Source organism: Melopsittacus undulatus, chromosome 1 (genome assembly GCF_012275295.1).
Source record: "Melopsittacus undulatus isolate bMelUnd1 chromosome 1, bMelUnd1.mat.Z, whole genome shotgun sequence".
NCBI lineage: Eukaryota > Metazoa > Chordata > Aves > Psittaciformes > Psittaculidae > Melopsittacus > Melopsittacus undulatus.
Window position 1 is genome coordinate 125723717 of NC_047527.1, and position 18626 is coordinate 125742342.

General features: G+C 36.8%; 1 protein-coding gene across 1 annotated transcript in view; it reads right to left on the minus strand.

Moving 5' to 3' along the window:
* THSD7A (thrombospondin type 1 domain containing 7A) overlaps window positions 1–14835 on the minus strand; it is a 191866-nt gene extending 177031 nt beyond the window's left edge. Inside the window, exon 1 of the mRNA XM_005153055.3 lies at window positions 14658–14835. Coding sequence (XP_005153112.2) covers window positions 14658–14820 — 163 coding nt within the window. The 5' untranslated portion in view covers window positions 14821–14835. The remainder of the gene's footprint in view (window positions 1–14657) is intronic.
* Between the last annotated feature and the right edge of the window lie 3791 nt (window positions 14836–18626).

The window sequence follows — 18626 nt, forward strand, 5'->3', positions numbered from 1 at the left end:
GTTATGATCAGAATCAATTCTAACAGGCACCCTATTTCTGAAGGATACAGACGTAGCCTTTTCTAAAACTTCTTCCGAAACAAGAGGAAATGAAACACCACCCAGCTCAACTTCATCTTCTGCTTCCTATTTCTTTTAATTCAAGAGATTAGGTGTTATTCCTTAACTAAAGCATAAAGGCTAATCTACCTAATATCTAAGAATCTCCTGAAAAAGAAATAAGATCAAAACACATCAAAGATTAAATTTTAGCATAAAATATAAATTTAAATAGCAATAAACTCATCCAGGAATGTCTCAGGGAGAGTATTTCACCCTTTTTATCCAATAAACATGAAGTTACATTTCTATATTTTTAATCTCAAGCCTTCATTTTCTAGTTCAAATAAAAAATACTAGTTTAATATCTTCTCTGTAAACATCTAAAAATATGTTGAGGAAAAATACTGCTGGTTTTTCTACCTCATTATTCTTATGTTCCATAACTGATGTTAAGCACCTGTTGAAATGTAACTTTGATTCATGACATTGAAGTTATAGGAGCTGAATGCACATAAAGCTGAACCCAGAAATTTTATATTCACAGTGGAGAAAATCCCACAGAAATACACTGTTACTGCAATCTGCGTAGTGAGAGTATACATTTGCACTAAATGTCCTGATAGAAAGATTCAGATTTGCCTCTCTCTTGACCATGGTAAAATGGGAAAACACATAATTATTAAATGAAATGGAATTAGGAAAAAGACAAAAATTCCTGTTAAGCAATTGTGTGGATGTGTGTCGTATTTTGCTTATGAAATTTACAATAAAAGTTTCTCACATTCTTCTGAAGTGAGGAAAAAGGTGTGATCTCTTGATATCACATATCTGATGATATCATGAGCACTATATGTGAAAGAGTGGCTTGTAACCTGGGAAGTAGAGCACAGCAAACCACTGATGGCTTTATCAATTTCCTAATCTAGCATTGCACATCATCACTGAGGCTTCAGGCTCTAAAGAAACAGCACTAAATGACTTCTGAAACACCAAATATCTCTATGGAGTGCAGCTGAATATTAAAATCAAGTTTTGTATTACCATCATGGAGTGACTGATATTCAGGGTTCGTAATTTACAGATTAGAATATCATTAGCAAAAGAAAAAACTTTGCCTTGTAATCTTAATTCATCTTTGATAAACATTCTTAGGTGTTGACAATACAAAATATGTAACACTGTCTCCATGCCTGTTTTCTTTTCTTTGGAAGGGCATTAATACAACATCACAAAAAGGTGAACCACTGCTTCTTGCTGCACTATTTCTTACTGCCTATGGCAGTCACAGCACATGTTTCTTCACCAGAATACTGAGTAGTTATTCAACAGACAGCTAATACAGACCCAGGTCATGGGGACAAACATCTCATACAACATCCATTAGCCCACAGAGATGGAAAAGGGCTAGGATATGAAGGGCTATATGAGAAACTTGGATGGGGACCTAAACTTTCTTTACCAAATAAAGCAAAATGAAAGAAAGAAGGACCCATAGATAGATTTGAAAACTCATTAAAACCTCTGTATATGCAAAAACCTTACTGTGTTTTAAAGAACTTGTCTGAATATTTAATTTCTCATCTATCTGTAATGCACTTTGAATTTAAAACATTTAAGAAAACTGTGCATCATACCAAACTGATACTATCTCACTCTGAGGCAACATAGTTATCAGAATATAAGGCCCTCTACTGAATCTGTGGGTTTGTGGTTTATCTGTTTGTGTGTACATTGTTCAGTTTGTTTGAGGCTTTTTTCCCATGAAAAATCCCAACTTCCATGTGCTTCCTACCTTTATTATATGAATTATTAACAGTTAACTCAGTAACTGGAAAGCACATGTATTTGGGCAATGATCACATCCCAGAAAGAAGTAATTCTCAACCTGAAGTTAGAAGATTAAAGTCACATTAAACCAACTAGAGTAACTGTTATGCAAATGACAGCCACTGTGCTGCTTGTCGCAACACTAATAGGTTGATTTATCAAGAAAGATTAGAGTTCACTAACTGCAGCTCAGCTAAGTGATAGCTGAGGGGCACCACAACTGACAAGTACTCTTCTTGAGTAATCTAGTCATGAGGGGAAAAAAGATTACAGAAAAAAAGGCAAACTATACAATAGTGTGACACACAGACAATAGTGTAGTCTTTCAATTACACTAATAGAAATCCTGCTGCTTAAAATATTTACAATAAATGTAAAGCAGAGCTTAGGAAAGACATGGCAGATTGGGAAAAAAGAAGAGAAAAGGGGTAATTATTCAGCCTCATTAATTTTTTCATCAGAAGCAGCAAACTATCATAGTTCAAGCATTTCCTTTTTCATTAGAATGCTTTTTAATATTGACATCCAACCAATTATGTTCAAACTAATTCCCAGAATACTGTGAGAATGTAGCTAGTTTCAGAAGTTTTTCCAGATTAATGAACTACATTATTTTTTCATTAAAAGCTGCAGTGTGCTCTGAGACATACAAAGTGGGGAACAAAAAACCACCCTGAACAGAATGTATTCTCCAAAAAGCCCTTGGCTTTCTTAATGAGTTTCTATCTTTAGGGAGCCTTCTTCATCTTTACTTTAAAAATTCAAAACCAAAAGCAACACTACTATTTCAAATGCACTCCTCCTTTATAAGAAACTGCAGCAAATTAGATGAACACCAGCAAGGTTATTAGTTCAGAAGATGTATATACAACCTTTGTAAAAGAAACAAACTGCTTTAGAAGCAAATTATCTATCACCTTTCTTACAATGGCTTGCACTCAAACTAGCATCTACATACGAACAGTAACAATACATAATTTACTGAGACACAGGTTCAGTATTTCATCTGTTTCTAGTCTAACAACATGAAAGACTTCTTATTATATGAACACACTTCTATTCCTTAAATGAGAGTGCTGACATCATTTAAGCACCAGATTTTGCCTTTTTGAAAGGCTCTTTTTTGTTTTCATGGCACTGATTTTTAGTTCACCTAACTGTTACTTCATTTCTGATCAGCAATGCCCCTTTACATGTGCGGCTTCAGAAAAACATACTTTGGAAAACCTACTTCTGCAGCCAAAAGGTAAAATCTTTATTATGTAACTTTAGCTTTGGCTTTGGAACCTGAACCTTAAAGGCTTCTGTGGTATGACAGAAACTAAGCAGTACACTGTTCAGGAGAAACTATGAAGCATGTAATCTTGCAAATTCAGGGGTTGTTAAGGGAAGGTATCTACTACACAATGTCTCCAGGACAATAAAAGCAACTTCTTGCAGAGCTAAGGTAAGGCAAAAATTATGGTATCACAAAAACAAGCTCTCTTACACACTTCATAAAATTACACAAAATCATAAATGTAGAGTTACTTTCATCATATGCAGTTGGTAATACATCTGGTAAAATAGCTTAAACCTGTTCTATGACAAAAGAGTCAAGACTCTATTACAATCATAATATATACTCATTTTGATTTATGCCACAAACCTCCTAAAGTATATTAAACACAGAGGGGGAAATCGAATATTTATCACTAGTAAATTTGTGAATCACCTATACAAACCTGACATAGTATGCACTTTGCAGAGTTTCAGAGAACTCACTTTTGTGAGGCACAGACTACAGACTTCTCCTGCAGCTTCCTATAACAACATGGAAGTATAGTCTAGAAAATAACTTGAATTTCCTAGCTTTATGGTTCAGGTGCACAAACTATTCCTACACTGTTGACATTCATATATCCATTTGAAATACAGAGAGCTACAAGTCATTCATCCATGTCAAGTTAAAGACCATAAGTCTTCCTTGTGTGCTCGGTTGCTTTATCACCATTGCTCCTCTTCCTTTCATTATATTCTGCATGGTACCAAGCATATATTACAGGAATGCATTGGTCTTTCCAATGCTGCTGTCTAGAAAACAACACTGACTGTGAATTTAACCTAGAGTTAAAAAAAGAGTTATTTCAATGACAGGCTTCAGTATGCCTCTTTAAAACAGCAAACTAAGCAGCAGCAGTGAAATCGGAATTTCTTAAAACAAGTTAGAGGTATATAAAAAAGATAAACTTCTGTTATTAGTTGTGTGCACAAATTACCTAGGTCTTCAGTATCAGACTAAAATTGTAGTACAGCTTTAATCTTCAGTTACATATATTTTACAAGGTAATGGCATTAGATCCATATAGCTTTGTTCAGTAACGTTTTCAGACCATTAGCTATATATTACACATGCAAGGATACAGAAATAGGTATAGGTATGGTTGGAAATGTCATATAAAACCAGCCTTCAGACAGTTTCATTAGAAAACTCATGTTAGTTAAAAATCAATTTTACACACTTGTATTTGACAGAAAATAGCTGCTGTTTGCCTGCCCCATGCTTTTCATATTTGTACTCTCCACTCATGTTAACTTCTTCCTGTTTCTAAAATGTCCTAATCTCTTCTAAGACATCCAGTATTACTTCCATATGGTATTATAAGTGTGTCAAAGCGTTAGTTTCTTGAGAATTGTATGTTGCTTGTAGAGCTGACACTGAGACATCCAGCCTCTTTACTAGTTTATAATGGCATATAAAAAAAAAAGCTTGATGTTCCCTGTTGCGAGATGTAACTACATCAGCCATGTTACTGTAATGGCTTTTACACTCTTCTTCCACCTCTTTCCCCAATTCGGGCATTATTTTGACAAAAAAATAACAAGAAAATCAAGTAAAGCAGAGTGAAACGGGACAAAATTCATGACAATGTACACTTGATTCAACCCATCAGCAGAAAACTGCAAAGCAAGCGAAACTTTACACAACACAAGTGATCTTTCAGAATAATCAAGCACATTCATATCAAAATTCAAAACAAGAATTTTGCTACATGGAAATAGAAGAAGGGATGACTGCCAAATCTGTAAACGTGGAAAGTAACATTTAAAACCATCTTACTATTGAAGAAAGTTTCTCTCAACAATGCATTTTGTAACTATTACACAGACTATCCTGCTTCCAAGTTTTTTCATAATACTGTTTTCCTATGAAAATAATTTTCTCATGTATTATCAACTAGTATAGCACCTTGATACAAGCTATTTGAACTATTTTTTGGCATTTGGAATTATTTGAATGCTCTTTTAGAACATTAATTATTTATGTATCTTTGTAAACAACATCTTTAACACTTCTTAATTATGTCATTTTGTATAAAGCTCTAGTACAGAGGAACAACAGCAAGTAAAGAGAATTCAATTGTGCTAGGCACTGTACAACCAAAAGTCATTATAAAACAATCTCTCTCTGTTGTAGTCTCTATTTCTCTAATGGCTTAGTGGTAAAATAGCTATTCCCCAGCACACATAAGGGGAGCGATTTTACTGTTTGCTAATATAAGCATTTCATTTTGCATAATACAGAAGGTGGAAAGTAATAACGTATCTCATTAAGAAATTTCTCATTGGATTAGCAGATATCATCAATCTTTAAAATGTTTAAGTATCTCCCATTACATCAGAAACAATTTCCAATTAATATCCTCAAACTCACTTTAGGCAATATAAACAGTCTACACAAAACTGTTACTATCTCTCTCCCTGTCTCAAAATACATATGCAAAATTCTATGTGGTATCTGGACATTGGATAGCTTACTGCGTTCCCAGCAACACTGATCACCAGGGATCACACAAGAAACCTCCAATTGGGCCACTTAAGAAGTGCTGTATCCAATGCCACTCCTTTCCTGAATCCACACAAATACACCAGATTTTCCTTGTCTATCCCCCACACATAAACCCACCAAAATAACCTGGGAATGCTCACAGAATAAAGTTAATTAAAAACAAACAAACAACAACAACAAAAAAAACCACAACAAAAAACAGCTATTGTGGGCTACTGACAACTTCCAGAAATGTCAGCTGCACTAAAATGCACAGTGCTAATTAATGCTGAGAACATGCTGATTTCTACAATATACGTCTGTTGGATTTTGTGTGAAATCCCAGACACTGATATGTTTAGCACTATACAGCATTCATATGTAAGAAGTATTAAATAAGGGAGATCTAGGGAAGATTAATTTGTACTAGTGGTAGCAAAACTGCTTACACTGACTTCTGTTTGAGATTTAATATCCAATACAGTAATTATTTTAATTGTGATCATTTATGAAAACTTTTACCAAAAATGTGAATTTTTAGGGTTTCTAGATATGCTTATCTTCCAGTTCTTCCATTATTTTAGTAACTCTATATATTTTTTTCTGCCTCAGTAGACAGAAATAGACATAAAAAGAAATAAGAAATCCATAAATAGAAGTCAATACTACTGCTGTCTCCAACTGTAGGCTCTGCCAGCCCATTGCCTCTGCTGAGGCTCCACACAAAACAACTGGATGTTCAACCTCCATCAGTCTGAATTTAAATGTATCTTTACCCACCTAAGGAAAAAAACACGTTTTGGTTTTTTTTTTTCAGCTTCACTAGTCTAAGAAAGAGAAATGAAGATTTTGTCTGGACATACATCCAGAAAAGGGTCTCCCAGCCCCAGTGCATGAAGAAAACTTGTTTGTGGACAGAAAACAAACCACAGAAGAGGACAAGAAAAAACAAACAACAAAACAACAACAAAAAAATCAAAACAAAACAAACAAAAAACCTAAAAAAACCCCCAACACATATTTAATGAAGAAAGTGGTGAATACAGGGAAGAACCTTCAATAAACAGAACAAATACATGTGTCACCCTAACCCTCAAAAATTACTTTCTCAGGCACAATACATAGTTTAATGTGTAAATTTTACCTCAAAATATAGATTATTAATTGTCTTTGAGAATACTAGCCTATATATTATGTGAATGGGGCTTCCTGTTAAATATGGAGCTACATAACTAAAATACAAACTTCTGAGATCTGAACAACTGAGCGGATGAATGTTGTGGTTTAAGCCCAGCCAGTAAATCAGAACCACGCAGCCACTCACTCACTCCTCCTTTCCTTCACCCGCTCCCAGAGGGATGAGGAGGAGTATCAAAAGAATGTAACTCCCATGGGCTGAGATAAGAACAGTCCAGTAACTAAGGTATAACACAAACCACTACTGCTGCCACCAATAATAATAATGATAAGGGAAATAACAAGGGAAGAGAATACAACCGCTCACCACCTGCCGACCGATACCCAGCCCAACCCGAGCAGTGATCTAGCCCTTTTGGGTAACTGTCCCCAGGTTATATAGTGGGCATGACATCCTGTGGTATGGAATACCTCTTTGGCTAGTTTGGGTCAGGTGTCCTGTCTCTGCTTCCTCCCGGCTTCCCCTCTTCCCTGGCAGAGCATGAGACTCAAAGTCCTTGGTCAGAGTAAACATTACTGAGCAGCAATTAAAAACAGCACTGTTATCAGTGCTGTTCTCAGTCTGAGAGTCAAAAACACAGCACTGCATCAGGTACTAAGAAAGAGAAAAGTGACTGCTACTGCTGAACCCAGGACAGTGAACATAATAAAAGCAGACATCAACACCAAGTAGAGTTGAGAACTGTAAAGTCAAACCTGTCTATAAGAGACTAATAAATTGAATTAATCCAACACTGGGGCAGCCAGCCTACAGAACAAAACAACCCATAGTTTTTGAGATATTCTCTTATCCCAGTACCCCTGTAAGGTCAGGGATTCAGTTGATTCAGTTAGCATATGCACTTCAGGGCACTTGCTAAAAACAATCCAGACATTCTCAACTGTCAGTACATGATGATCAACTACCATTTTCCACTTTTCTGACAGCTTCAAAATGCTATCCTACAAGTGTAGTCAACCATTAACCCAGAGCATGTTACTTGTTTATCTGAACTAGAGGCTTATAATACCAGCCACATTTTTTTCTATTTTCTTATTTCAGCTACGGCAAACTAACCACATAAGAAAAAGAATTTCAGCAGCACAATTTTTTCTTCAAACATTTAAATATTTGCTCTGATTTTGTTAAATAAGGACAGATTACTAAAAAAAATTATAAATAATTTCCTTAAAGCAACTATTTTCTGCATCTCTGCCAAATGTTTTATTGCCAGGGTGCACTAAAAACATTTTGCATTGATCGAAGACTTAATACAAGCCTCACACAATTTCTGTTGAATGAGAAAAACCTGAAAAGATATTTGATAAATGAGGGCAAAGAGCAAGAGTGATGAACATGCTTAATGAAAATTAATATTTCCCTACTCAAGTCACAGATTGACAAGACCCATTTGACTACACAAACGTCAGATTTAACTGAGACAGACAGTAAACAGTGTGGTTGCTTAGATGCACATTACAGAATGCGATAGAAGTGATAAATTCTAACTCTAATTACTATGAATGCATGCAGGGCATATGCAACCAACACTTAACCACGTTCAGTCCTGAAGGATCATTTCTATTTTAAATCAATGAGGTAACAGTAAAGCATCCTTCGCACATTTTGCTTCACTAATTTTTATTCTTTGAAAAGCTAATGAAATGCAGCTTTTAGTAATATTTAGTAATATCTTATTCTGTAGCTGAAGACCTGAGAATCAAAAAGGTGAATCCTGAAAAACACCTTTCACATTGACAGTTTAAAGATCTTGACCTCTCTGTCTACCTCCTCAAAGATGTGTAGGTACCAGCTCATCACGCCGTAACTACTGCTCTATTTTTGCTTGAAGAGGTCCTCATTGCTCTCTTGTACCATCACATGTGAATTCCTTTCCTGAGAGTTAGGCCTCAAGTTCAAACATCTCATTTAGCATTTTCCCTAGGTCTCCACATCTAATCTGCCTCTTCAGATCATTTCCTCATAATCGCTTTAAAATTGGGAGTTTTCTATTTATTGATTCAAGCTTATGTCTCCAGTCTCAAGTGGTGATTACTGAAAAAAATTCTTTACTCTGGTTTTGGAAAACAAGAACAAACAAACAAAAAACCCAACAAAACACAAAAAAACCCCACAAAAACTCACAAAAAAACCTGAAACAAATGGGGTATTTTCTGCTGTATGATGAAACAGCTTCAACAAACAAGCTGACATAACCCCTGAAAGGTAAGTGCTTTAAGCAGAGAGATGGTTAGGTAATTTCTCATTGCCTCTTCCCTTGTGATCATTCCTGTCAGTGCAAATTTAGACACATTTGAAATGCCTTCAGGACTGATGGTCCTAGGAAGGACTTCTGCCTTCCTAAGGCATTAAAATGTGATAGGAACACTCAGTCCTGTGAAAATAAGGACAGTCTTGGAGACATACATAGGGAAAATAAGGACATTTTATTCAGTGATTTTATGTTTGTTAGCTACCAAAGGTGTTAGAAAAGGAATTTCAGATGAAGTGTGGGAAAACCTCTCCAATTCCACCTGTGACACCAAACTCTTTTAAAAATAGATTTGGGCCTTGGAATGTGTAAAAATTCTAAAATCCAACAAGAATGCGATGATACAGAGGTTGTGTTTGTTCTACTCCACAGGTAAATGGGAAACCAAGAGGCTAAAAAATCAGGTGAGGTTGAGACACAAGTTCATATCAAGCATTGAAGAAGCATGATTTTGTTACAAGATCCTACACTAGCACTTTGAAACAGCAAAAACATTTGTTCAGAGGCTCTTCAGGGGAAGTAGGAGGCCCTTGTGCAATCTTCTTCCCAAGACAATGAAAAAGGTAAAATCACACAGAGATGCTGCTGCCTGAAGAAGTTCAAAAAGAGGTTAAGGAGAGCTCTTGGGCTGCAGAGCTTGCAAAAGCCCTCTTGTCCACTTGGCACACTGGTTTCGCTCTTGGCCTCCACTACTCTAGGAAGACTTATGATCTTCTGCATACCCATATTGTCACTTTTCCTCTGACTCTCCACTGCCTCAAATGTTGAACAAGTTATTATCTAAGGACAAGTTCTCACCTATTGAGACACAACATACGTATAAAAACATAGATAGCTATTCTCTTCAGGAAACAAAGACCTTTTTGCCTTAATTTTAAAAAGGCACTGTTACCTACAGAAAATCTATTGCAAGTTCTACCTTTTTTAAAAAACAAGGGGAAAACATCTAACTGTGCTATCTTGGTATCACACAACTGCAGATACCTCTAATAATTCAGCAGAGCTATACTGATCTATACTATCTGAAATGTGATCAATAGTCTTTAAAAGAGATAATGATGGTAAAGGCACTGCCTCCCAGATTTTTCTTTAGGACTTTTGTTGTTCTAGAGACATCAAAACAATGCTACATCTTCCACTTCGAGAGTGTAAAGTGCATTACTTCAAACTGTCAGAAGAAGCAATTTTACAGTCTGATCGAACCTTGCTGATTACTGAATCATAGAAAGGTTATAGTCGAGAAGGACCTTAGGATCACCTAGCTCCAGTCCCTCCACCACAGGCAGGGGCACCACACACTACACCATGTTGCCCAGGGCTCTGTCCAGCCTGATCTTGAGTACTGCCAGGGATGGAGCATTTACCACTTCTTTGGGCAACCTGTTTCAGTGCCTCAACACAGTGAGAACTTCTTTATATCTAACCTGATTTTGTGCAGCTTTTCAGAAATTGTATTAGTAACAGTAGGCAGACATTACACCCAATGCTGAGAGCACATCACAGACCATTGTGTTGGTTGATTTAACAGAAAACAAATGAAGTGCAGGATAGAAAGAAGGAGAATTCTGATGTGACAATACATGCTTACACAGAAGTCAGTTGTGTACAGAAATGGTATCTATATGGCCTGCATCATTAAATGACTAAGAAAAATATGCATCTTCTCATTTTGGATGATTGGTAACTGTATGGCAGTCTCTGTTTAAGAATCAGCCTTCCTCACATTGCTCACTGTAAAACTTACAGATACATGAAAAAGCCTGTGGTGGGCAGTATAGACAAGATTATGAAGTGTTCTTGAATATGAAAATTTCACTTCAAAAATAAAAGAAATTGGACAATTACATTTTAAAAAGTTAACACAATCAGGTTTTTACTCAATTGTGGCATACAGATTTTACATTTTTTTGCACATATATAGAAAAAAATCAGTAAGATTGCAAGATACTTAAGGTAGAATATGAATGAAATACAAAACATTTCATGTACTCACTGTTCAGTGTAGAACCTGAACCACACAATTATTCATTGCAAATAGAATCAGTGGACTCAGGGAAGGGCAATTAGTGATGAACAAAACAGATAATTCAAAGATTCTTTCAAGTTCAAAAGCCCAGTGCTCAGCAGTATGTGCCCACCTCACACCAGTGGAATCGTCACCCCTTAAGACCACAACTGCTGCTCTATGAGTTGCTAAAAACTGCTGTTTTCTACCTCAGACACCATGACTCAACTCTGGGAATCTAGCTGTTCCATCACTCTGCTGTGAAGAGCGTAGTATTCTGCACAGATGGAGACTTTGCTTTAGTTTATGTTAAAGAAACCAGATGGCCTTCTCAGTGACCACACAAAACAAACCAGCTGTGTATTTGTATCTGAAAAAAATGCACACACCAAGTCAGTATGGAATGGGAGTGTTTGGCGAGAAACCTAGTAACCAGTAACTATGATAAACTGTTCACCTAAATGCCATTCCAAACACTGAAAGACCATTAAACACCATGCAATAGCAGCATAAATATGCAAGAGCAAATTCTCACAAGAGATCAAAACAAAGTTACAAAAGCCAAAACTTCAAAGCAGTTTCAGTTGGAGAGGCAGAAATGACTTAGTGATGGTGTCCATATCACAGGATGGTGGAGATTAGAAAGGACCTCTGGAGAACATTTAGCTGCCTCCCTGCCGAAAGCAGATTGTTCACAACATTGTCCATGCTGAATCAAAGATAATTAAACCCCAAAATGGTTAATCTGAGTATTACAAACACCTCAAAACCCTACACTAGTAGACAGGAGGACGGTAATAGACATATAGAGGGAAAGTCCCCACCTCCAAGAGGTTTCCATAGGTTGGAATTTATATTAGAAGAATGGTCACAGAACAACAAAAAACCTAAATGCTATAAAACAAAACACCAACACTCCTCTCCCCCCCACCAAAAAAGGAAAAAAAAAAACCAAAACAAACTATAAATGAACTGTACCAGATATCACAATTCTTATTTTATAGGACAAAGAACGCCTCAAATGAAACCCCTGCAGGTTATTGCCAAGGGCATTCTTAAGAAAATACAATGCTGTAAACCAATATAGAAGACATGGGGTAGCATACACAAGACATATTACCTCAAAAATCTTTAGAAATAAAAAAGACACTTGCAAGTCATGAACAGCACTTTAAAAAGGTGACACCCAACTAAATTCAATACAAAAATAGTATGTTCCTCAAAAAATGGACATAACCAGTCCCAAAAGGCATATAATCAAGCTGATTTCCTAGACATAGTCTTAGCCATACATTCCCTTGACCTGTTTCCTTCACAGAAGAAAAAGCAAAATAACATTTGAGTTGGATGAGTTCATTTCAGTTTTATTATTCCCTCTGATAATTTAGCTGAAGTTTATACACCCCATACAAGATATCCTTTCAGATCACTGACCACTGATTCCCCTAATTCACTTCCCAGAGCCTCCCACAAAGGGGAGAGGAAAACCAGCAAAACTCAGTAAAAAGCTAAGAAAAAGAGTGTGATGATTCAATCAGAAGCCAAACACAGATGCATTACCTTACTCATTGCATTTTGCCATTCATTGTTTGAAAAGAGCCATACTGACTTGTTTTTCAGCATGTTGCCATCAAATCACTGGTGTTATATTAAAAACTGTACCATGAACATACTTATCCTAGGCAAAACAGAGGGGAGAGGTAACAGAAGAAAAGCTGAAATGAAGAACTAGCTCTTCATCAGGCAACATATAATTAGATACCTGTTCTAAACAAAAGTTTCTTAAGAGTGGTCTTTGCTAGGAAGGGAGAGAAGGAGGATAAAACAAAAGACAACCCAGTTTCCTTCTTGCTGGCTTAACTGACATGACTTCAGAGCACATGTACTCTGTCCAAAGAAAACAGAGTTAAATGCACAGCAAACTGATAGTCCACGTTTGCAAGTATTAGTTAGCTAGTTATTATTCTCAACCTATGTTACTATTTTAACATTTTTAAATACAATCTGTCAAATTGTTAAATGAAGACATAATAAAAAGCTGGAGAGCTTACTGATGCCTAGCAACTTAGGGTAAATGCAAAATGTTTCATGAAAATGCTACATTATCACTGTGCTTTTCCATAAACCTGTTCATGTATTTTATATCTTAAGTGTGTGACGAACATTTACAAACCTGTAGTGAAACTGAAAAACATGTTTTGAATTTGTCAGTGCTTCAAAAGAAAAAGAAAAATCAGTCACTGTCATAGCACAACCCATCATTCAGTCAGAAGTGAAAGTTGCAAAGGATTTTCCCTTCTTCAGATTTCTCTTTTCCAGTGTTACTGGAAAGCTTGTCTTCTTGTTTAAATGAATTTCCTTTTAATCTCCTCCCTGAGCTGCTGGATAGATGGAGCCTCTTAAAAAATTCAGGATATCACTGTAATTGTAAATTGATCTGCTTCTGTGGCAGAAGGCTGGGGCCCTCCATCCAGGAAAGAGACTGTCCTAAAGTTGTTTTTCAGACAAGTGATTAATTTGCACTCTCTCTTACTACCATATTATCCTTTAATGGAAAAGCAGTTTTTAAAGAAAACTACTACTTTTTGGATTGTTTTATTCCTGGCACTGTACAGGGAAGAAAGCCAGCTGCTGAAGCCAGTGTGAAATATGCAATGGTTTTAAATTTTTTAATTTCCTAAAGGAAACTTTGACTGCTTAAAAAGGGACTAAAACCATATTAGACAACTAAAATACACATACTCACCACTGCTAAAGTGCTGAATTAATGTAATATATCAATAGACACAAGAAAATTCCCCACTGATTTTTAATGCAAAGTTAAGGTTGGACCACTGTTATGACTATGTAATCTTTAAAACAGACACGTAACTCATTAGTATCAAAGTAGGAGAAATTATCTATCTAGTGTGATGCTGAATCCACATAGCCTATTTGCCTTTGGCTCTTTAGTTATGAGATCTGGCATCACTTGGATTATTTCACCTAATCCATCATTAGCTTTCACGTGTCCTATATACTGTGCAACAAACCTAAATTTAACAATCCCATCTCCCCATCCATTACCACACTGAATATATTACATGTCAGCATGGAACACAAAGATTAGATATGCTGAATTACATCTTTCTTTGTGAAATGTCAATATTTTTAGAGCACTGTTAACGTTGCTGACTATGTAACAAACATTTCTTCCCATTGTGGACAGGCACTAATGCCCTGACCTTTGCTTTTTAACACAGGGCTACTAAAAATATATGAAAAAACTCGGGAGACACAGAAAATACATAAGAAATCCCAGTAACAGAACCACAGAGTCACAAATGTGGGGGGGTCAATTGCCATATTTGCTTGGCTGGTGGATACCTGGAAGATGACCTAAATTTTTTTTTCCTATAACCCTGCAAGTAAACATCAGTAATTCAGATTTAACTTTCTTCTCATACACAAAGCACACAAAAAGGTTATTACTTACAACAAAACCATAAATACCCTACTGTTGTGTTACCGCAGCATCCTTACTTACCGGTCTTCCACAAATACACTGATGAAGTTTGAAATTCACTTTGTGCACGAGCGTCCCAGATTCCCAGCAGCAGCAGCAGCACAAGAACTCCCACGCACCGGGCTGGCACGGCGGAAACCCCTGGACCACGGCAGAGAGCAGCGCTCCCCTTGCTCAACCCCATGCCTCCAGCAGCCTGCTGCCACCTCCAAAACCCTCAGCACGGCCACGAAACCTTCTTCAAACAGTATTCCCCTCTTCAGAATTTCTTCCCCGGGAGAAGGGGACTGGAAACCTCTCTCCTGCTATTGTGCATGGCAGTTGAAATGGAAAAACTGTTTAACGCCAGGGAACAATAGAGTCCTTGCTCGCTCTTGCTGCTGCAGCGGCGGCGGCTACTGCTCCTAGTATGGTTGCTGCTCCACGCTCTTCCATTCAGCAGTTAGTAGCAGTTTTCCATCAGCTAAAAGCGAGACAGCTGTCCGCAGGGGGCTCCAGCTGACTGAGCAGGTTATCTTTCTCTGGGAGGCAGCAGCAGTCATTTACACCAGCTGGAGAGAGTGAGAGACACAGAAACAGGGATGAGGAGAAACACAAATAGCCCAGTGCTGTAATCGCAACACAGAGAGTGACTGGAAAAGGCTGGCTTCCCAGACACGTCTCTCCCTGGAATATCCCAAATGATACATACTGAGAAGAAAAGAAGAAATCGACATCAGACACGCTTCAGAAACACGAGTTGTACAACTGGAACAGATATAAGCAGTACAATATATATTAATTAAGAGAGCATCAGGCATTGGTTCAGATAATACTATGTGTGCTGCATTAACCATTTTGTAAACAATAAAAATAAGTGCTAGGACATGCATTAAATAGACAATTAGGACCTTAAGAAGGCAGATGGAAGAAAATGCAGGGGGAAAAAAGAAGAATAATGAAAAATATCTGCTAACTTGCCTTGCATATTTATCAAATCTGTTTCAGGTAATAACATATAGATATCTGCTGTGAGGACAGACGAATATATGTATATGGTAACATGTATGTATGTGTAAGCACATCACTCCTGTGGTAGATTAAGTGTGCATGTAATACATAATGCAAGATAACATCCCTTCCTATCCAGCAAGTATGTACACATGTATATATGCGTAAGTGTCAACTGTGTACTTTAAAATAATTTCAAGATCAAGTTATCAATCATTTTACACATGAAAGTATTCAGGATACATTAGGCTGTCGTGACGATACAGAAACGTGGAGACAAAGCTTTTTAAATAGGGATCTTTCTTTATCTCTTTCTTCGATTACCCACTGAACAGAGGCAATAACAACCCTAAAAACCCAGTTGTGGACACCTATAAACTGGGAAACAAATGAGGAATTTTCCAGAAAACTGCTTCATATGCAAAAAGTTTCATTAAAAATGCAAACAGCTACAAAAATACACAGAACACAGGACCCAGAGTTCGAAAATGACGGAGCTATTGTTGTTTAAAGAGGAAACCTTCAGTCAGCCTCTCCTGGGACGCCTGTCATGTTGCACAGCCTTCCCAGACTCAGCCTTTTCACATACATTAGATTAAAATCAACCGTGATCAAATAATTCTCAAGTCCTTGCCTGCTTAAATATTCTGACATCAGAGCAAATTAGCAATGTTGAAGGTTGCAAATTCGTCTTTGTTTACTTTCCACTCTGTTACGCCTCTAAGAGGGAATTAAAGGCTCAGGGAGCTCTAGCACCATGAGGCTGTGATTAAGAGAGATAAGCAAGTGTGGATTACTGTTCCTCAGCTGTTGAAAAACAGGCAACAATCAAGAGATTATAGGTTGATAAGGGATACATAGAAAGCCATGATCTTAACGAATTTATAGCATCCTGATGAAGAAGTTATACCCTCAGATAAAGCACTTCTGGAAATACATTTTATTCACATCTGCTACATCATGCTGTATTCTCTTTAGGAAGCATAAAAACCCCTTCAGCCTTTGCTTCGCTGGACTGGACAGAATACTGTTCTAAATCCAAATGCCCTCTGAGTTTACAGAATTATAGCAATTTCACTGATTAATTCAGGGTTAAGTTAGTCATATGCAAATTATTTTTCATGCTACATACAGGGACTTGAGAATATTTGACCTACTAAAAATAACAGCAGCTTTATAAAAAATATGACCAAGAATTTAAAGGCTTAAAAAAAAGTATTAAGATCATCAGCAAATCTGTGGCAACAGCTTCATTGACTTGAAGAACTAAAATAAAACATATATAACTTATACATTCCTTTGAAAAATTAAGAGTAAAAGTGTTGGCTTTCTAGCTAGGGCTATATGCCAGGGCAAAAATCAAGTTTACAGAGCGACTGGGAGAAAGGCACCCTTTTCAGGGTTACTAAATAGGATGGATTCTACCTAGAACTTCTATGAATGTACAAAGAAAGCCTCTGAAAATATTTTGTATGTGACTCAGATCATCCGGAAACATCATCAGGGAACAGATCATCCATGTAGTTGGCTCAATGAATCAAAGTGGGTTTTGACAGCAGAACAAAGCAGTAACACAAGAGAGGGTGAGCACACATACATAAACACTCAAATATTTTCTTATATTTATGCATACTTTTAAAACTTCACTAAAATAGATGTTATAAAAAAAATTCTCACAGTACTTTTTATGGTTATACCATTTTTCTGTTAAAAATTAATAATTTAACCCTTTTTTAAAGAAAAAAAAAGCTATGGTGTGTTTGAAACTACTCAGAAATGTATCACAGAGACAGAATGAAGGGAGTATTTATTGTGCAAATATATTTGTGTGTCTGGGAAAGAAATAAGTATTCCTGAAGAGCTGGTTTTGACAAACACTAGATTACTCCTACACTACATACACTCATCTTCTATTAATCATGGAAGGGAAAAGCAAGGGAAACCACAGGCCAAAGAGCATGCTAATGCCTGCAGAAACATCCACACTAGGAGTTAGAGTTTGGACACAAGAGGCAACTTATCTTGATTGCAAGCTTCGGCTGCCATCAGCATGCCTTACCCAGAGAGCTGTTGGTAGCCTTTACCACCCCAGCACATCCAATAAAAGCTTACACTCTTCTTATTTGGTACAGTGAATGCAGGACCTCCCTCCCAATTACCAACTGCAACCACTAATTCCAGCCCATGATGGCAACCCACCTTCTAATACGTACCTAATGATCATAATTTATCAGTTGTTTACAGCTTAGGAATCTCAAAGAAATGGTTAAGCACTTCAGAGAAGAAACCTCTAGACAAAGCCTAGAAATAAACTGCAATCAATATTAATATCCATATCACTAACATTGTCAGCATTGTACCTTAAAGCACCAACATATGTGTCTAGTAGAACCTTTACTCAGATACAATTTCTTAACTGAGGCACAACAGTTTTGTGAGTCTGTAAATTCCTCACACAAGTGACTGACAAGTTAGCACCTTTTACTTTTCTACGAAAAAAAAACCTCAAAGACCTTTATGAGAATGAAGTAGAACTAGCTATGAAATATTGAAATTACTCTGTTCATGTTTCCTAGCGTTAAAGAATTAGAGGATAACAAACAAAACCCATGTAATACATTTTATTTAGTGGAAAGAGAAATTAGAACAAGATATAAACCTTTTAGCCACTGCTGCCTGCCAAATGGATTCATTCAGCTGGTATTCATTTGCTAACAGGCTGTCCCATGCTAGCACCCTTCTCTTCTTATGAAATTACATGGATAAAAGCTTCACAATCAGATTATTTTCTATCCTGAATATGTAGTATTCCTATGTAGAGTGAAGTCGGAGAGCTTACAGAAAGTACAACATACACATGGCACATTTGTTTCTCGAGTCAACAACAGTCAACTAAGAAGTGGGTCTAGCATCATTTTCATCCACCTTCAATTTCACAGACTCTGGTTAAGCCAAAAATCTTCAGCGAAGTTTTAGTCCACTTTTTTATATTCATAGATG